The sequence below is a fragment of the Calypte anna genome, chromosome 4, assembly GCF_003957555.1.
Source record: "Calypte anna isolate BGI_N300 chromosome 4, bCalAnn1_v1.p, whole genome shotgun sequence".
NCBI classification, from domain to species: domain Eukaryota; kingdom Metazoa; phylum Chordata; class Aves; order Apodiformes; family Trochilidae; genus Calypte; species Calypte anna.
Genome location: NC_044247.1, coordinates 10,245,115 through 10,266,196, shown reverse-complemented (window position 1 = coordinate 10,266,196; position 21,082 = coordinate 10,245,115). Strand labels below are relative to the sequence as shown.

Below are 21,082 nucleotides of genomic sequence, written 5' to 3'. Positions count from 1 at the left end.
CTTTAGTCTGCAGCTTGAGGCTTAATTTTCCTACCCCTGTTTCTGCAACTTAGAAGATGAAATACTTCAGTATATTGAACTAAGAACAGGAAACTTTCTAGCAGATTTTCATGTGCTTTCAATGGATAATATTCCATTTACTGCTGGTGTTTACTGTGTAGTTCTCCTCCCTGCAGTATAATTCCTGCTTTTCTCTATTCATCTGGAAACCAGGTAGAAATTAAAATAAAAAGACCACGCTCTAAATGGATTCCTGGATGCTATTATAAAGCATGGCAGGTTTAACAAACAAGCTCAATAAAAGTAGTTCCCACTTTGCTTCAATAAATAGGAAGGTTGTTTGTGTCCTTGGTTAGACTGCAGTTGTCCTAGCTTTATTTCTTGCTTGTTCTGTGGCACTGTATGTGTGAGTGCAGCTTTCAGCATTTATATTTTTAGTGTTCTTTAAAATTGAAATGCTTAAATCAACATTATTTTTTTTTCTAGTAAAGAGATGCATTCCACCATGTGCCATTTTTAATTGCTTTACCAATTATGATTTCTCCAGTCTAGCTAATAAATTTCTGCCTAATAAATAACAGTGCACTTATTCAGAATGTGGGCAAGATGTAGACACCATTCAGATGTGAAGACCTATTACAAGATTGAAATAGATTTCTAATGCATTTATCATTCTTCTTTGCAGAGTGTGATTTCAATCAGAAAGAAAAAAAAATGATGAATGGTTTGACAGTTTCCACCCATATAGGCTAAAACATAATATGCTGCTTCTAGTTTTCAGCTATTACAGACTTTAACATGCAATGTGACCTTGGTCTGCAAAGCATGTTTGGTTAGCACAAAAACTTAATCATAAGAAGTCATAAGTAGAATCCTTCTTCTTTACTGCCCTTTTTCTGGGACTTGGAAATTTATTGCTTCTGGGGCAGGTAGGATATGAACAATGGGCCAAATAGAGTCCAGGGTTATCTCATCTGTGTGAAAACTGCTGCTGAAAATCGATGTGACCTCTGCTATACTGTCATCCCAATTCCCACCCTCTGTGTCCTATTTGTCTTTTGGTGGAAGCTTAGATCTGTGTGCTGTCTCTATGTGTCTCTCTTGGGCCAGATTATCAAAATGAATCATTGCCTCCATACCTCTTATATTTCTATTTATTTTCCTGCTGTTGACTAGGTCTGATGAAATATGATTCTTTTTGCATTTGATCCTCACTGCAGCAAGCAGCACCTAATTTAGCTGTGTCTATCTCCTTAAAGAAGAGTAATACTATTTTGAAACTTCAATCTGCTGTACAGTAACATTACAAACCATAGACCATGCCACCTGTCTTCACAGTCAATAGTAATTTTCCTTTTGGCCAATTTAATGTTATTACTTTCATCTCCAAAGAGTGGAGATTTCTGGAGATTTTAAAGCTCCCATAGTTTTGTTATGCAGACTTCATGGCTCCCTTTCTTTTTCCAGTGCCACTTCTGTTTAGTCTTTTGTGACCCCAGGGTGTAGACACACTATTTCTGTGTAGCATCAGATACAAGAAGTTATCAGTTTCTTTTCAAAACTCTGCCACTGATACACGATATTAAAATAGGAGAAATGTGTCTGAATCAGCACAAACTCAGATTTTTTTTAAATGGATCACTTAAATTGTAAGAACACAGCTCTAAAATGATAGCTGTGAAGATGTGTAGAGGTTACTGGCTTTTGTTGCTGTTAGTCCTGAAGAATCATTATGAAGATATTTTATTTAATGAAATCACACACTGAAGGCAAGAGATTGCAAAACCTACTTAAAATCCGCTCATGCTTCTGGTTCTTTGTCAGTGTTTTAGCTCTTGCTGCTCCATAGATGCTTCTGGGTTTAGTTAAAGTAGATAACATTACTGATGGAGAGACACTGTGGTTTAATTTCTTGTTATCAGATTCCTTTTGAGCTGTCTGGTTGTTGGATTTTTTTTTTTTCGGATTTTTTTTTAAAGTGAGAGAGGTGGGAGAAGGAGGTTTTTTGAATATGGTATCATCTCATTGTAAATCCTGGCTCTGACATGACCAAGACACTTGAAAAATGAAGCTATCAGGACTGGCTGTGCAAGTTGCCCTTAGAAAACACACACATCATGAACCCACAGGCAGGACATGAGCTGCAAGTGTTAGGAACAAGCAGCTGCTGAGGAGAAACATCATGGTTTCTCCAGTAATTGCAGGAACATTATATGTCTAGGCTGGGTTTCCCCAGAATTTTACACAGAAATAGGGATTTTAGCATTGCGTGTTAAAAGAAATGTACAACATTTGGCTTTACAGACTGAGGTTTGAATTTTGAGGGTTTCAGCAGTTAACTTGGCATTTAAAATGACTATGTGGGGATGGAGTACTCCCAGGGATCTGAAAGGGGATGCAGTTACTATCCTAAAATATGTTTAGATTTTTCCTATTCAAACGTGAGTTTATTGATTATCTTAATGATTCATCCCAAAATTCAAAGGATTTTTGAAAAACAGTTACTAAAATTATCATTTCTTTCAGGATACACCTTTCAGTTGTCTGTGCAACACTTGACCTGTTTGAAAGGAGAGAAGGGGAAGCCCCCAGGTCCCAGTGCTGCAGTCTGGGGGTGATGCATCCCTCTGGTGCTGGGCAGGAAAAGGCAGGAGCCCTGTGCTGGGTGCCCTCCCTGGCTGCTCCTGGCACCCCCTGCCACCCAGTTCTCCTCCCAACTCTAGCAGGGAGAACTCAGCAAAGCATTTTTGGCTGGAAGGGCTGACAGTAGCAAGGTACTTGTTAAGAAAACCTGTGCTGACACTTCCCTGCCAAGGTGGAGCTGGTGCTAGCTAAGCAGGAGGGGATGACTCAGTGGAGATTATTTACTGCTGAGTACAGGAAGGATAAGGGGAAAGGAGTAAAGAGATGTGATACATTTCTTGATTAGAATTTTTTTCAAGGTTATAGAGGCAAAAAAATGCACGTGACAGGATGGCAAACATGATAGAATGAAGAAAGGTCGTTCAGGTTTAATGAACTGCGTAATGCTGTTGTAATTCTGTAGAATTTGAGATGTAATAGTCTGTGCTCTGTTACAGCTATGTTACAGTCTTCAGTGTATTTATTATTGGTCTGTACAATTTTGTAAACTTTCTTTAGCAGCAGTCACAGCTGCCCAAAGCCTGAAACAACCTCAGCTTTACCAATGATATTGTATTTTGACTTCCAGGTTAACAGGATGCTAGTTTCTAAAAATGCCATTTGCCTATATTTCTAATACTTTCTGATGTTGCTTTTTAAACCTATCTTTGCAGAAGAGGTCCAAATTGCCATTCCAATAATGAAACCAACCTTAGATAAAGTCCAACTGGCTGGACAGGCCTTGCCTCCTGGATTCCCGGCGCCGTTTCTTTTTGCTGATGGTCTCTCATCAGTAGAAACACTATTAACCAACATTCAGGTAAATTAATTCTCTTCAGGGCCAGCCTTTCTTTCTCCATCTCTTTATTTATAAAGTTTCAAAACCTATTTTGTATTTGCAGTTCGAATTTCTTCTATTCAGTGTAATGCTTAGGTTTCCACTTTCTGGCGTTCTCCATCACGAGAGGGTTTCACACACTCTCTGATTTAATCCTTGTCAATAATGGGCATATTAAAATTCACCCATCTCATTATTCCTCTTGTGCCTCTCCCTGCAGTTGCCCCAGGTCAGCAGTGACGTGGCACTCTTGGAAATAAGTAGGATGAATTAGCAAAAGCTCTGCTGATTCTATGCTATAAAATTGCTCCTGGATGTTGAGCTACTTCAGATGTGCAGTTGCGTTCCAGGTCTATAGGTTCCTACTGTGTCCAGTTCTGGGCCCCTCAGTTTAAGAAGGATGTAGAGGTCCTGGAACAGGTCCAAAGGAGGGCAACCAGGCTGGTGAAGGGACTCGAGCACAGGCCCTATGAGGAGAGGCTGAGAGAGCTGGGGCTGTTCAGCCTGAAGAAGAGGAGGCTCAGGGGAGACCTCATTGCTGTCTACAACTACCTGAAAGGAGGTTGTAGCGAGGTGGGAACTGGACTCTTTTCACAGACGACCATCAACAAGACAAGAGGACACAGTCTTAAGTTGTGCCAGGGGAGGTTTAGGTTAGATATTAGAAAGAATTTCTTCACGGAGAGAGTGATTAGGCTATGGAATGGACTGCCCGGTGAGGTGGTAGATTCTCCGTCCCTGGAGACATTTAAAAAAAGACTGGATGTGGCACTCAGTGCCATGGTCTAGCAACTGCTCCGGTGGGTCAAGGGTTGGACTAGATGATCTCTGAGGTCCCTTCCAACCCGGCTAATTCTATGATTCTATGATTCTATGATTCCTGCTTTTAATTTTTCTGATCTCTTAGAGGGTGTAAAAAAATCCAAAACAAAACAACAAAACCCAACCATAAAAGCCCATAATTTTCTCACCGCTGTAAAAAAAAAAAAAAAAAAGGTATTCTCAGAGCTTCTTTCTGTATTTTAGGGCCTACTGAAAGTGGCTGTGGACAACGCGAGAGTCCAGGAAAAGCAGATACAGCAGGAAAAGAAAGAGTTAAAGATGGAGCTTTGTAGAGAAAGAGAACTGAGAGAGAGCTTGGAAAGGCAACTCACAGCTGAGCTGCAAAGCAGAGGTGAGTGAATGAAAAATGGAGTTTAGCTATCTATTAAATGTGTAACCCTTTGGCATTTCCAGCTGGAGCTGTGGAGAACTCGGAGTTAACTGACATTCAGACTTCAGTGTAATGCAGCAGTGGACTGGCACTGGTAATGAAAGATTTAAATTTAATATAAACAGAATGAAGCCCACGTTTCTGTAGGCAGACAGAGCAGTGACTGAAGGATTATTTCCTGGAGGGCAACTGGCTGCAGAAAGGTTTGGCTGGTTCTATGGAGAAAAGCTGATGCAGTTTCATGGCTTTCACATGTGTTATTGCCACTCTGTGTATTCCCAGCCCCACTTCTTCATTTGACAGCTTTAATTTCTTTTGTTTTCTTCTATTGTCTTCCCAAGTGCCAAGGATTAGTTTTACTGTGAGGAAGATATGGCTGTAATTTGGGTATTTAGGTGTTTTTTTTTTCATTACCCCATTATTGATCTAGCCCCCAGTCCTGTGGTTGAGGTGCTGGTCAGCTTGTTTCTCTTGTAGGGAGCTTCAGTGCAACAAAATAGAACTCTGAGAAATTGTCTTCTCAAGTGCAAGACCTGAAGCAAATAAGCTGAGATATTTTTGTTTTCCACCAGGAGGATGAGATACAATAGCACTTCCCATATGGGGCCTCTGAAGACAAAGCCATGGCTGTTTAGAAGCTTTTGATAATAATAGGCAATTAAATTGGTAAATCTGAATTTTTCACTGTGATATTGCAAAGGCAGCAGTTACTCTGTTTAAAATTCAAATCTGCATCTGAAGGAGAGGGAAGAGTACTTTGTGTGCCAAAAGCTACTTCTAAACTACATCCATGAAAATCACCAAGATAAAGCTAGATTAGACCAAAAAAATAGGTGCCAAGTCCTGTCTCCTTGTGCAAGTTGAATTGGAATGAGGTGTCTGCAGCTCCAAGGCTCAGAAACAAAGAGGCACTTCCACTTGTGAAGGGTCAGTAAAATACTTCTGAAGCTGTTCAGCTGCAATGAGTGCTCAGAAATATTGCAGCATTCCAGTCCAAGTGTGGCTGAAGCTGCTTTATTCCTATAAAAACAGAGCTTCCCCCTCCCTGCAGGCAGACAGACAACTCTGAGCCTCCTCAGCCACATTTCAGTCAACAAAAACCTTAAGCCATTTGCAGGCTCTTTTGTTGGCTTCTGGCTCAAAAGAGAATTTCCCCAATAATCAATATCCTCAGAATTGTTTGTCTTCCAGCTCATGTCCACGTCCAAATCTTTATTATTACAGAAAGCCAGAGAGGCATTTTTTGCACATGGATTGCTCACTTTTCCAGAGTTTCGTTCTATGGATCATATTTTGACATTCTTCAGAAGTTTTCACAGTATTCCAAAAGGATCTTCTTTTTTCCTTAACTGGAGCATTCACAAACCCAGAAAGAGCTGAAAAAGCCAGTCAGACTTGAGAGGAAAAAGTGGCCACAAAATGTGCAAATGCTGTGGCTTTTCCCAGAATTTTTCCAAATTTTTTAGAAAATTTTCTAGTATTATTTTTTATTTGAAATTCACAGGTATTTAATATATAGAAGAAGCAATTTAATAAGAGAGGTTGCAAAATGCTGCCTGTAGAAATTTGACTTTCATTTTAACAGTACCTGTGAGCAGTATTTGCCAGAGTATACAACACTTTCAGACTTATGGTGGTAATTTTAAAAGAATACTGGTGTTTAGGCTCAAATTCTTTCTAGTCTGGTAGTTTGTTTGTTTGTTTGTTTGTTTTTTCCCAAGTGCCACTGCTTCTCCATTGGTTTGTTTCAGTAGCAAATCTGTGGGATTTATTAGTGCCCTGTGGAATCTGAGTGCATACCTGGAGCAGCAGCAAATAACAAAATTTTCTTCATCCCCTGCATGAGCTGCAGGGATGACCCCTTCCAGAGCTTGCTAAAAATGTTTACTGGTTCTGAGAAAGGACATGGACATCAAGCCCTGGTCCAAGCAGTCTCTCTCATGCCAGTCAGATCTTCCAGCTGATCACAGATTCCCAGGGGCAGGAGATGCCAGGACAGGATTCTTTTGGATGCAGAAGTGTGGTGATGGGGCTGTAGAGATCCTGCCAGGCAGTTTAAATGGAAAGGAGGTGGACATCAAACAAAAAGAGACACAAGAAAGTGTTTTTAAAGCACTGGTGGGAGAAAAGAAAAAAAAAAAAAAAAAAAAAAGGAAAAAGAAAGTGTAAGAACCCCTAAAAGATAAATTAAGGACAATCTGGAGAGTCTGTAAGCCAGCAGGAACACAGGAAGGGTTGGTGTTGGTAGGGGTTCTGGACCAAGTAATGGCAGCCTGGTGCTGGTGAATAATAAGGTTAAATAGGGAAGGTTTGAAAAGGAAGAGGCTTAAAAGGTGCATTTTAATGCTTGAACTTACACAGGTGAGGGTATACACTCATAGGTGAGGTCAGCAGTTCCCAATGAATCATCAGGCTACAGTTAATACCATACAATTCCCTAGTTAGAGTTTTAATTTTATTTATAGCTGGGTTTAAGACTGAGATAAGTCAGGAACACTGTTGGGTGCTGTCAGATCTTCCGCAGTTTCACCAGTGGCCTGGGGATGAGCTTTGGCAAGGCACTGTTTCTGCTTTCCTCTGGGAAGGGGAGGGCATGAAGCTGCCTGTGGGACCATTGAGGTCTAAGGCAGAGCTGCAGAGCAGCACTGTGGAACTCCATTTCTTTCTGGTTTAAGTCCAACCAGACCCCTGCTCTGCAGTGATTTATGGAGCACCCCAGTCAGAAGGAGAAATCACTAATGAGGCCAACACACTTGATTTACTTACCAGTGGTAGAAGCTTGTTTTCAACCTGCTTTCAACCTGGGAAGGTCACTTTTAATTTCCCTCCAAGATTCTCAACATAACCCAATGCTTTGGGTTCTTTTTTTTTTTTTTTTCTCTTCTTGGGTTTCCCTCTTTCTTCTCCCACAGTGAAGTGCAGAAATACCCATGTTACTCCCTGCACACCCTTCTCTGGTTGGTTTTTCATGTGAGTGTGTACCTCCTTAACCCAGCTTCTCTGGGGCCTTACACCTGACATCTGCCTTGGCCAATGGTTCTTGTGAGTTCAGTTCTGCTTCCAAATTTACCCATCAGCTGCTCCAGTTTCACCAAAACAATGACCACCTAATTCCATGAGGTTTCAGTCTCTAAGTCATTACTACTGATGCTTCAGTCTCTCCAGCACTGCATTCTGTTCACCTGCAGAAATACATTTCATTTCCTTTAAGCTAAGTAAAAGTGAATCTTGGACACATGCAGACTTCCTCTGCATGTGGAAGAAGGAGTGGTGAGGGGAGGCAGAACTGGTGTGCTGGGGTTATCTTTCTAGATAAAACTACTGAAGGAAGAGGGTGCAGTATGATTCTCAGCATTAAGGAAAAAGGATGAAGGGCAAGACATTTACTTAATTTTGAGGATGAGCATGGCTGCACTTGCTAGACATAAGTCTAAGATTAATCTGATCGGCCAAACCCTGCGGAACTAAGAGCTGGAATTCAGTCCAAACTGGTGAATTTTGTGTGACATCAACCCACCAGGCTGGTGCTGAGACTCAGAGGTTCTGGTCAGGAGACTTAAGTCCAGGGAACTGTCCCAGAGCAAGAATAAGATTTCAGCTCTTTGACAAGATCTGAAGCTTTTTCAAGTTGTTCATTGTTTCACTACAGGATGTGCCTTGTTGGGTTGGGTTTGTTTTGGTTTTCTTTTTTTTTGTTTAGATTTGTGTAAGGTTTTTATCTTATTTTTTTGAGCTACAACTGTGGCCTTGAACTCGGAACGTAAACTCATTCACTGTCTCCATTCCATATGAATTGTGCCTTAACAGCCATTCTTACATATATTTACATTACAGCAACAATTCAGAAACGCTTGAAGAAAGAAAAAAAGGCAAAGAGAAAATTGCAGGAAGCTTTGGAATTTGAATCAAAGAGAAGAGAACAAGTGGAACAGGCACTTAAACAGGCCACATCAGGTGACGGTCTCAGGATGTTAAATGGTAATGTCTTAGTTGGCCTTTCACAGTTAGCTTAAAATGATGTTTAACTGAGGGAAAGAAAAAAAAAAAAAGATCATGCACAAAGCAAATTTCAGATTTAAAACCCACAATCCTTTCCTGAAATCATTAAAAATCTATTTCAGGCCATGTGCTCTGGGTCATGAATTAAAAAAAATGAATAAGTCTGCAATAGAGGAACAGACAGAGCAGTTTACACAGAGATGACAAGAAATGCTGAATATATTACCAGAGAAATCTGTTACAGTGCCAGCTAAGACAATGTGAAATGTGGTTTCTATAAGGTTCTCTGAACTCTTCTCTCCCAGCAGATTCATTTTTAGAACTGCTGAGCTTCATTTTAAAAGCTGTTTGGCTTAAGTTTGCTCAGCCTCAAGACCTATTAAGTTTGTTAAATATGTATCAGCTTTCAGAGCTGACTGCGTTTTGAATATTGCCCAAATATTCTTATGAAACAAAAGGGAATCAGTTAATCTCCTAAATAGGGTGATTATGTTTTGGGTAGTGGGAGGATTTGCCTGTCCTGTTTAAAGAAGTTCTGACCCAAGTTTAGAGCTATGGTTTGCATCTTTTAAGACTGAACCTAGTTGAGTTTTAATTAATTTGATGTTCTGGAGCTAGGGCTGAATAGGAGTTAAATGCAATCTCTGCTGTGTTGGTATGGCCTCTAGTCTTTGGGTGAAGTTTGTGCTGAGCCCTAACAACCTAAGCAGAGGAAAAATACTGAGCTTAATACTGAGTGTAGCCTCTTGTGAGCTCTCAGGTTTGAGGGCTACCCAAATTGTTGGGTTTTTTTGTTTTTAAAGTCAGGGCAAGCCTGTTCACATGAACTGCCACACAGCACTGCAGTGGACTGTGAGTTCTGGTTCATCAGAGCACCCAAGAGATCCCTTGTAAGAACAAGGGATCTTCCTGAGGGATTCTCCTCTGCTGGGTTTTACAGCCCAGTGTCTCACTGTAGCCAGGACCAGGCTGGCTTTTCTGATGTGGTGGTGATGTAGGGTGGTGATCCCAGTGTGGATGTCCAGTTGGCAGCTGCACCCTGCTTAGACAGTGACCCAAAGGATAGAGGATGGACAGAGCCAGCAGAAACCTTTCCCACCACCTCCACTGGGATCAGGAAATGCCCAGCTCGGATCCCACAGGCAGAGCCAAATGGTCTGTAAGGTCTGTAAGGTCACTTGCCTGGGTTCTGCCATTGCTGAGGGGTGCTCAGCAGTGCTGGAAACCACAAATTAAAGGTGACCAACAAATCAGCAGAGTGATAAACTGGTCCTTACATCTGCTGGTGGGGGCCTGAGTGCTAACCTTGTGATCTGCAGGCACACTCAGGTAGTCATATATATATGTTAGTGCCTTCAAGAAGCTGATATTTACATGCTAATCTGATTGCACATGCAAATCAGGTACCTCATTAGCATCTTAATCCACAATTTAATTGCAGGTACAATTTTATGACAACAAAATGTGAAGGGCTATTCTGAATATTTTAAATTTAAGTCTGACGGTCTGTCTCATTTAACAGATGCTGTTATTAGTTACAGATGACTGTCACTTCACATATATAAACGTGTTCTCTAAAAGGTTTGAAAAGAAAGGGCCTTCCTAGATGAATAGATCAGTGCCCTGAACTTTCCTTCTAAACAGAAATGTGGATAAGGGAAACCCTATATAACAGCAGTCACTCTCATTCTGGGAGAAAAAAAATAGTATATTTGAAAATATTACTGAGTTGCTCATCTGTGTTTGTAGGCTATAGATGCACACACTACTTACTGCACACTACTCACAGTAGTATGTAGTACTCACAGAGTCCATACTCTCCTGGGTATGGACTGTACTTTACAGCTTGCCCAGCTGTCACACAGAGCACAGTGAGGCTACAGGGTGACCAGCACAATGTCACCTTTGGATGGGTCGTGACACTCTGACTGATCTAAGAAGCCACAGAACAGTTATTCTTTATTTCAGAAAGTCCAGGACAGGCCCCTCTACAGAAAAAACTTCCAAACTGCACACACAGCTCCCTTTCAGGTGTGGGGTTTTTTCCTTGCTGTAATTTCTAAGTGCTGTATTACAAGGGAAGCAGATGTTTCTCCAGGATTTGAGGTGCCGTGGATTCAAATCACATCCCCTTCATGCTAATCTTTGTTGGCACAAGGTGGATAATGGCATCTGTTATCCTAACACCCTGGGGTGTTGGAGCCCCCACCCCCACCCCAAAGGACTCTGCGTGCAGAGGTATCATCAATATGGAATTAAATAGTTCAAAAGTGCATATCATTAGCAGACTCTCTCAAACTGGGGGAAGAAAGAAAAAAACAAAACAAAACAACAAAACCAAGGCACAGTCCATTTTGGAAAGCTCTTCTCAGAAATCTGGAAATGGCTGACACACTATCACATACAGAATTTTGGTTTGGGTGCTAGCACATGCTTCCAGCACCCTGAGCCAAGTGGTTTTAATGCAGTTGGACCAGGCTTTGTCTCTGCACTCACACCTTGGCTGGCACTGGCCACAGCTTTTAATTCTGAGCTTTGCAGGGAGAGTCAGTGTGCTTCAGTGTTGACCCAGTCTGAGTTTTATTTTTCACGTGTCAGATGCCCTCATTCTCCAAGAGTATTTTACAGACATATTAATCTCACGTGTTGGTTATTATCTGATCATCAGACAAATGTGAGGCTCGTTAAAAGTAATTCCCTGTGAGACCCGTGATGTTTCCATATTTTGGAAACAATTTACTACTGAAACTTCTATGAAGACGAAATGTTATATGCAAGCCCATGTAACTTGGGGATCACCCTCATCTGCTGTAAATATTTTTCTAAAGATGCATGAGAGAAGGAAAAAGGGGAATGCATTAATTTTGGGTGTCACATCTTTCAGATGCTGGAATCCCAGACATGGAACTAGAACACAACGGGACCCAACATGACAGTGCAGCAATGCAAGGTGCAGTATGGACCTCAGCCCACCACGGACGGGTTTAGCATCAGCCATGTTAAAAGTTTAATAAAAAGCAGAATAGGTTTTTTTCTCCAATTTCCTTCTTTAAGTGTAAATTACTTAGCTTCAGTTTGTTTTCCTGTGCGATGTAGAAAGCCTGTGTAAGGTCAGTACTTTGTAAGACTAGAAATTCAATGTGTTGAAGTAAGTGCATGGTTAACTATCAGAGACCTGTGCTTAGCTCAAAAGTGATTTAAATATGATTCATCTTTTTTAAATACTTTACCTCTGATTCTCACCTACTGATCAAGATCACAGATGTTTTCAAAAATATACATCACCTGCAGGTGGAAAAGGAAGGTCTTGTTCTATGTAGTGCTGCCTTTTCTTCACTGTTCAGAGCCTGCTTGTAAATACAAAACATTCACATATTGTCCTCGGAGTGCTTCCCAAGAATAATAAATGCATTCTGGCTGCAGGCCTGTGAAATAAGGGAGTTTGTAATCACCACTTAGGGCAGCGGAGGTACAGAGATCTTAAGGGTTATTTCCATTACCATTGGAAGCCCATTTGACACACAGAAAATCCACAGTCACCTGTGATGAGATTTGGTCTGAACAATTAGAAATTCTCCCACTTTAAAGAAAGCCCAGATTTGTAGTGTTGGTGTTCTGTAAAGCCAATTTTTTTCACCCATATCATCACCCACCACCCAGTTCTGCTCTGACCTGGATCCAGCCTGTTCTGTAGCACTGCTGCTGCTGAGAGTGCTCCCACCCTTCTGGGGAGTCAGGGAAGGGGATGTGCAAAAAATAACCTGGGATGAAGGCAGGAAGGAATCAGTCCCCTCTGTGCAGAGAGCAGCAGGACTGCAGAACAGTTAAAAGATCCAAATGTAACTTCTAGCATGTCTCAAGTGTTCAAGGCTTGTCTTTGCATACCTCTGGTATGCATCTGTCATCCATCTGTCAACTATAGAGGGAAGCTTTCAAATATTTTTACTGCTGTCTGTTTTTTGGATTTTTTAGTTTCATCTGCTGTGTATTAAAAAGAAGGAGAAGCACAGCTTTATTGCACCACATACATACATACAATGTGTGTGTGTGTATATGTACAGATATGATTAGAGTTGTGCTCCAAGTATTGCAATTGTTACTGTCAGAAGTATTCAAAATACTGGATAAATACCTGGGATACATGTATTTAAAGTTGACAAGAAACATATTCCTAACATTTCTGATCTATTTATGATCCCTGTTGAGATTGGTGCTCTTCCAAAAAGATTCTGAGAGTCAAAGTGTGCCTGGGCAGAATCTAGTAAAAAAGGAAGTTAATTTCAATATTCAATTGAAGAAAAAGAAGTGATAATTGGTGTCTTTCCATCGAAAATTGTTATAAATAACATTGGGAAAGTGATGCATAGACACTTCCAACAGCCATTTACTTATTAGAAGGAATTAAGTGATTAAAGAGAACTTTTGTAAACTTCCTATAATTTACTGATAATACAAGAAAACCTTTTGATTTTATGATTTTTAATTCATGGGTGTTTTTTTGGTTTTTGTTTGTTTGTTTTGGTTTGGTTTGGTTTGGTTTTTTTGTTGGTTGGTTGGTTTGGGTTTTTTTTGTAAAATCTGATCCCATCACATCTTTCAGTGCATCTGATAAAAAGGTTTCTGAAGAGCTCCCTACAGAACTTGTTTAGATTTCACATGTGCCTGGCCATCTCTTTTGATTTTATGCTGATACTCTGCTAAGTAAATTTTTATTCTTTTTTACTTTAATTACATATTTTGTAGTTGACAGCTACTGTCACCCTGTGGTCTGTGACAATTTAAGCACACCCTTCGTTTTCAGCCTTTGGTTTTGGGCCCTGGCAGGAGGAAGGGTCAAAACCCATGTCCCTGATACAGACTTGTTTCCAAGCTTCCAAAATCTCTCTCTCTAGCACAGAAACAAAGCATTAAGCACAGAAACAAAGCGTTAGCATCAATGCAGCTCTTGCTTTTTCTGTTGTCAATAGCTCTGCTGGACAGAAATCTATCATTCACACAGTGCCTTCCCTTTGAAATTCAATTAGTTTCACTGTCTATGTCTCCTTAAAACAGTTTAAAGGAAAATTACAAAAATAACTGCACCAGCCACCTTTCACAGTGATTAAGTCGTATCATATTTTATGCTCATTTCCTAAAATGATTTTATTAGCACAAGCTGTTCATATACTAGGATTCTGATCTGCATTATAAATCTTTTCCATTTAGTTGACTCTTTTTTTCCCTATGCTTTTGTATATAAAAAATTTCATGTAGACAAGACTTAAAACTTTTTTTGAACTTTACTGTTTAATAGCTCCATCCTCCATAGACCTGACCTAGCCCTTGGTCTGAGAGGAGGATTTTTTTTTTAGCTGACAAAATAGAAAAAGGAGGATTTGCTGTGGTGGGGAAGCCCCTGCACGGCGTGTGGTGCAGGCACACAGAACCCCTCCTGCCATCACTCACTCCTGGACCAGCAAGACAGTGCATCAACCATGTTATCAGCCCATCTCCCTTTCACATAAAATAAACATACTGGGTGTCATTAAGTGCACCTTCAGATCAATGATTTTTGCAAATGACATTCAAGTACCATTCGAGCAGTGCATTTTTGCTGATAAAAGCAAATTAAATTAGCACAACTACAAGTGTGCTGATAAAAACTAAAACCCAACAGCAGCACCATTAGCTAACAAAGTAATATTTTCTCTTTACTGCTTTCTGCCATTTAGTTATTATCCTATTGGAAATCTAATTATAATCCTTTTACTCCCTAGTCAAACTTCACAGTTTTTGCAAGCTTAGCACTGACAAGTGATTTCATTACATTTGATTGCCCGCACCCAGATTGACTTAACTTCACTCCAAGACCTAAAAGCCCTCTCAGTTTCTCAGATTCCCTGTTTGCACATTACAGCAACAGCTCCTTTAATTAATTAGCATGAACAGCAGTAACATGAACTGCTGAACAGAAAATAACATCATTTTATGATCGCAGGGAGACTTCTCCTTTTGCATGTTTATACCTTAGTTAACTTTTGTATCACTATATTTCATTGTTAGGGGATATTGGAACAATCAGCAAAGCAATGTTAGCTTAAAATTTTAAAAAAGGGATGTTCACCCAATACTTGATGATAACAATTTACAAAAAAAATATAAAAGGCTCTGAATTTCAAGGAGGAGGCAGCAGCACAGGCAGAAAGGCTTTGTTGAGGTGAAGATATGGTTCAGAGGAAACGTGGTTTATGGCACCTGCAACAGGAGGGTGACCCAGGGTTGCTGCTGCTTTTGTTTGTGAAATAACCTGGCACAGATTTAGCAAAAACTCTCAGTAACTATCAGTAATTTTATTTTTAAAATCAGTTTACTGCAGATGAAGGGCTCTTGAAGTTTGGATTGTACTTTAGCTTTTATTATTTAGAAACCCAGCCTATATTTTTTCAGTATTCTGCTACAACCAGAAGTTTCCAAATCTAGCCTATAGTAAAAAAGCTTGCAAGGGGGGGCAGATAAGAGAAAGGAAAGTGATTTTTAGGATGTTTAACAAATTTGTTAATGTATCAAATTATACTTGGTGTCTGCTGAACCAGCCAGGCTATGGAATTTCAGAGAGCTCCAGCACAGTAAGAGACAAATCTTGGGAATAACAGTACTATTGCCTTGGTCTTGCTCTCACTGAATAACTGTTCAAGCACTTACTGTTTTTTCCAAGCCTCTGTGATTAGAAACTCTGGAGATGAAACTAAACAGAGGCTTGAATTTTTCCTTGTGAGTTCTCTATTTAAGTCTGCAGCTTCTTCTTCCTCCTGTCCAAGTTACCCGTTGTCCCCAGTGTCTGTCCTGCTCTGGGTGGTCAGAATTATTACACCTGGAGTAGTTTCCTTGTGCTGTATCACACTGCAGTGGTCCTACAACAACTTTGTGTGTGTTTATTCTCACAGCCATGCACCTCCAGCCAGGGGATGCTAGAAGTCATCTCCTTAGCTGCTAGCCAGGAGAACCTTGGCAGCACCCAGCCAGGAGATGCCTGGGCTGCTGACTGCAGGGGTTATAGGATCCCTGGGCTTGGTGTTACTTCTACAGAGGGTTTTTCTGTGTAAACACCCAAACACGAGGGAGGAAGCTGAGATGTTGTGATTTACTGCCCACAAACATGAGGGAAGGTGTTCCCAGGAGTGTGGAGCTCTGTACCTAACAAGCAGGAATATTTCCTAAGCAGGAACCACTGTGTTACCTCCCTGGCTGCTCAACCTCAGCAGTTGCATGGTTTGTGTTCAGTGTCCTTGGCTACTGTTACTCATTAGAAATCCTATTTTCCCTTCAAGCTGTTAGATCTATTAGCAGGGATGTGGAAATACCTGACAGAGCTGACTCAGGAGTCCAGAGCACAGAGTGGGGCAGCAGCTCCTGGAGCCTTCAGCCCTCCCAGTGCTGAATCCCTCCTGCCTGGGGTGGGAAGAGCATCTTCAGGGGGCTGATCCCCTCAGCACCAGGCATCAGAGAGTGCACATCTGCAGGGGTGGAAAAAAGAGATTATATGAAAGAGTGAGAGATGAAAAGAAAGGAAACCAAAGTTCATTAGTGCTACTGTCAGAAGCAGGGTTTATTGCTCACATTCTGTGAGCTGAGAGGAACCTGTTCATTGCTCATTGTTATTTTTACTTTTTTTCCTTCTTTCACTGCTCTGTTTGGAAAATATTTACAGAAGGGGCAAATTTAGCTGGACAACTTATAAAGAGGCCAAGAAGTTTTGCTTGGTGTTCTATTTGGTGAATGCTTAGCCCCCAGACATGAGAACTGGCTGCAGGCCAGGGCTTTTTTCTAGTTGATGGTAGTGAAGGGACCCTTGTGTGTGTTTTTTTGTAACTGTTGTGGTCCTTACCCTGCTTTCAGGGGCCTGGAGGCATCCTCCAGCTGGGTTGGTCAATGCTCCTGTTTGCCAAGAGCTTTAGGAAAGGAGGGTTGGATAAATTTTTTTTTTTTTTCTTTTTAGGGAATTCATCTATGGTAGAAGCCGATGCAAACTGTTCTCTGGTTCTTTTCTTTTCCTGCAAAGAGGCTGATTCAAGCTAATTACCCCCAGCTTTGTAAATTGGATTTACTGGTCCAGCCTTGTGTTTTCCACGTGTGGCTGTGGCCAGTGCTCAGCTCTGAGCTGGCTGCTGTGCTGACTCTGGTGACATCCCCAGGAAGGGTGGCTGAGGGGATCAGCTCCTGTCTGGCTCCCTCCCAGGTTCTTACCTTGCTTGGATTCCTCCAGCAGGATTTGTGGAGAAGCTCTGGGATCACAGCTCTGCTCTCTTCCCACTGATACATTTCTGACTGCAGCAGCACAGCCCCAGCTCACCTCTGGCCACCTTTTCCTGCATCTAAATTGGCAAAGAGGGATTTTTCAGTTTATTATTTAATCTCTGCCACCTACACTCTCTGCACTATATAGTGCTTTTTTTTTTTTTTTAATTGCATAAATAATTTACATTTACTGATACAACAAATTTATCCTTGTTTTCTCGTGATGTAGCAGATCCCAAATTTCCTTCCTCCAGGGACTTTTCTCCTCCAGTTTCCAGTGTGCTGCAGTTACCTCAACAAATCTGTAGCTGTGTTGGATTTCTCCCTTTTGGGCTGGATTTGTGCCCCTGCATTACTGGACGTGTTTCTTTGTGCCAGTTTGAGAGGGTACACATGGCAGCTTTGGTTTTGAAGTACTTTTATGGAAATACAGCTGAATTACTGATTTTTAAAACAAAGATGTTAGAAACAAAGCTTCAAAAAGGATTCAGAACCATCAGAGATGCTGAATAGGCTGGGGGGAAAAAAAAAAAAAAAGAGTTAATAAATATGCAGATGATAATTACTGCTTTTGGATTTTTCCTTTAAACACACATTAAAACCTTGAAAGAAAAAAGACAAATGATGATATTGTTGCTGAAAGAGTGTGTAAGAGATGAATGTCTACCCTGGACTAACAATTCAGGGAAGGCAACACCACCCTGAGGGAAGAGACAATTATTAACACAGGCTCTGGATCCCTGAGAAATTGTGAGATCTCTACTTGTGTTAGCCATTGTGGAAGGGAAAAAAAAAAATCCTTTCTAAATGTCTTGCTTATTAAGCCAGTCATGCATTTCACTGTAGGTTGTAAAGCAATATAACATGCACAGGGGGCTCATAAGCATATTTTAGTGTTAGGGAATATCATTTATACAGTTTTTATATTGTCAATATTACCCCTGGAGAATGAGATTAGGCTTTAAACTACTGTAAATCTACGCTTTTGCTCACCTTTGTATAATTTAATTTTTTAATAGAATGAAACCCACATAAATGAATATTTGATTAAGGGATAAACCTAATAAAAGAATACATTTATTGCACACAGATTTATTCAAATCTTTGCTATATACTACAGTAAAATGGTATGTAGCTTGCAGTCAGCTACACTGAGGGGATGCTAAATATTCTGCAAAAAGATGAATTTGACAATATTGCATTGTCTTTCTCCATAAGTGGTAGCACAGATGCTCCTAACACGTTAATTCCTCATAGGTGGTTGCTGTGTGACGTTGCTAATGCCATGGAGTTAAGTTTATTGCACATCAGCAAAAGAAGTATTTTAATTTCTGGAGAATAATTGAGACCTTTTTTAAAAAAAAAAAAAGGAAATATTTAACTCTGCACTTTCTGTGTAGGGATCACAGATCTCCTGGGTCGCTGACTGCACTCGAGTTTTGGTACTTCCTTTGTCTCTTACAGATATGCCAGATGATACCTCCACTCAACTTTCCTTGAGACTTAAGTAGGAAGGAAAATTGACACCTGAAGTTTAAAGAGTCAGCCCAGTCAGTATTCTCAAGGTCCATCTTATCTTAGTTTGATTTTTTTTTTTAAATTTGATAAAAATTTAACCTCACCAATTCCATTTCTGTTAAATCAGCTCTTCCCTTGAGCACCCGTCTGGCAGAATTGGTGCCTCCTGCACAGCCCACAAAGCCTCTTGGCAGGAGTTCTTGAGGGTGGTGATGCTGCTGCTGTCAGGGGCTGCCTTTTGTTTTGATGGTTTTTAGCAGAGCAGCTTCCATCCAGGCTGGATCACCTCCAGAGGGCTGGGGGAAGAAGTCATGTGCACCTTGCCAAAGAAAAAGAAGAAAACCAAACAAATCCAAGTGTTCAATATTTGTGTTTCTGCTTACGCCCTCTCCAGGCTTTAATTTACCCCACTGAGTTTAATAATTTTAATCAGTCAAAGACCTGGAACTCCTTTTAGCCACTTCTCTGGAGGTTCCCATGCTCCCAAGTGTTCCTTCAGAGGTGCTGTGTCCCTGGCTCTTCTGATTTTTATTCTTGTTTACATCCAAAATACACATTAAATCATCTCTATTTGGAGAGTCTGAGCCTCCTTAAAACCCTGAAACATTCAATTACTAATTAGCTGTTTCCTGGTCCTAATGAAGTGAACATGTCGGATTTGGATTAAAATTCAGCTACTGCTCTCCTCTGTTTATGGTTCCAGATGTTTTTGTTTTATCTAGGAGGTTACTTTGACAGCTACTGCTAAATGATAAATCACTCATATTATAGCTGAAATGCATTTTGAAATTGAAATGTGGCAAACTTTGAGATTGCTCCAAGGATCAGTGTCAGTTAGCAGGTCAATACTTGTTCTTGCCTTATGAGTGTTCAGTATTGGCATATGTAAAACAGTAATGGGATAGATGTCAACATTATACAAAATGCTTCTCAGTATTATCATTTTGCCATCATCTTCAAGATCAGTAAGTGTGGCTGATTTTGTGATTTGTTGCATAATGAACAAGAATATGGATCCTTGTTAGCTTCAGTTTCTGTGGGTGGTTTAATATTTATCTTTTTTTTATTTTTCCTCTGGGCGTAAAGTTGCTTAACGTGAAAAATCACAGTTGATGGGTACTGTAAGTGGGAATATTCTTATGAAGGAAATAAGTGGCTTTCTTTTTATTTCCCTAAATGAAGAAAACCATTAAATAAAGGTGGCAGTTTCTGAATGAAAGAATTGTTTTCCAAGAACAGCTACTGATTTACTTCCATTATTTTTATTTTTTTTAATGCAATGCAATTTTGTTTCAGCACACTGGTCCTTAGACCAGTGGTATAAAGCTGCTGCCCTGCTCTCTGACCTGCCTTGGGGAGGCACAGGATGCCTTGGAAAAGACAAAAATAAGAAGGCAAATCAGTGTTGGATTAAAAAACAAATGCCAGAAAAGAAGAAAATCCAAATCAAAGTATTTACAGGCTCTGCTCAGCAGCTGCTGGCTGCCAGGCCCCATCAGAACAAGGCTGATGCCCACACCTGTACTGGGGGTGAGGAGCTGAAGCTGGGGGGGACATTCCCCTCCCCAGGGCTTTGCCATCACCTTGTTCTGTGTAAAGCAGACCCACCTGAGGGACAGGCTGTAGCACTTCCAGATCTGATAACAGGACTTGAGAGAGGGAAAAAAAAAAAAAAAAAAAAAAAAAAAGCCTCAAACAAATGAGGAAACCCACCTAAGTTTCAGTTAATTATAAAATGTGTCACTGTGTAATTGAGCTTTTTTTTTTCTTTCTTTTTTTTTTTTCCTTCCAGAAAACAGAACATACATCAAACCCACCATTATGTACTGAAGGAAACACCTATTGTTGAGAAATGTATAATGATCACTATTTGAAGACTATATAGCTCATGAAAAACGTCCCTTCCAACCTTTGATGCCTTCAGTACTGTGTGAAGACCAGGATTTGTAGCATGGAACTTGAAGGACAATTTCAAGCAATTTACTGTTGCTGCATCGAAAACTGCCGTGTTGTCATTCAGAAATATTGAGACTTTTTACAAGCTTACCATACCAAACCAAGCCTGTTGCAACAGATCATTTTTAGGTCCCCCGAAGATAGAAAGGAGTTTTAGTATTTTTAAGCACATACAGGAATTATCCCCCCTTTCTCCCACCCCTCCCCCCAAAAAAAGAACTTTTTTTTTTTTTCCTAAGGAGGTAGCTATTACTGGATAGCAATGGCACAATGATTTTAAGCCACAAAGGTCCTCACTGGCTGTACATCATACAAGTCCAGTTTATCACTGAAACTGTTCAACATGGAGCTGTTTCGATTGTGTTTATAAATTAAGCTTTGTTTACTGAAGCAGATACTCGATATATATTACGTTTTAAAAAGAAATGTGTGTACATTTTTTAAAAGAATGATGTAAAAAATTGTCCTTTCATTAGATGACCAATTCAGAAGTGTGAGCTAAACCCTAATAGCTGACGTAATATGAGGATTATAATTGATGCTTTTTTTTATGCTCAGTTCAGCTTGGCTTTTGGTCTTTTAAGATGAAAAAAATGAATATGCAGTAGAGTGGTAGATAATGGAAACTTTTAAGTATGGTTTCTCCGTTGTACCATATTAAG

General features: G+C 40.4%; 1 protein-coding gene across 1 annotated transcript in view; it reads left to right on the top strand.

Moving 5' to 3' along the window:
• DACH2 (dachshund family transcription factor 2) overlaps nucleotides 1-20,826 on the top strand; it is a 260,460-nt gene extending 239,634 nt beyond the window's left edge. The window contains exons 8-12 of the mRNA XM_030449038.1: nucleotides 3,297-3,442; nucleotides 4,487-4,634; nucleotides 8,508-8,651; nucleotides 11,557-11,622; nucleotides 20,660-20,826. Of these exons, the coding sequence (XP_030304898.1) occupies nucleotides 3,297-3,442; nucleotides 4,487-4,634; nucleotides 8,508-8,651; nucleotides 11,557-11,622; nucleotides 20,660-20,694 (539 nt within the window). The 3' untranslated portion in view covers nucleotides 20,695-20,826. The remainder of the gene's footprint in view (nucleotides 1-3,296; nucleotides 3,443-4,486; nucleotides 4,635-8,507; nucleotides 8,652-11,556; nucleotides 11,623-20,659) is intronic.
• Nucleotides 20,827-21,082: the final 256 nt, after the last annotated feature.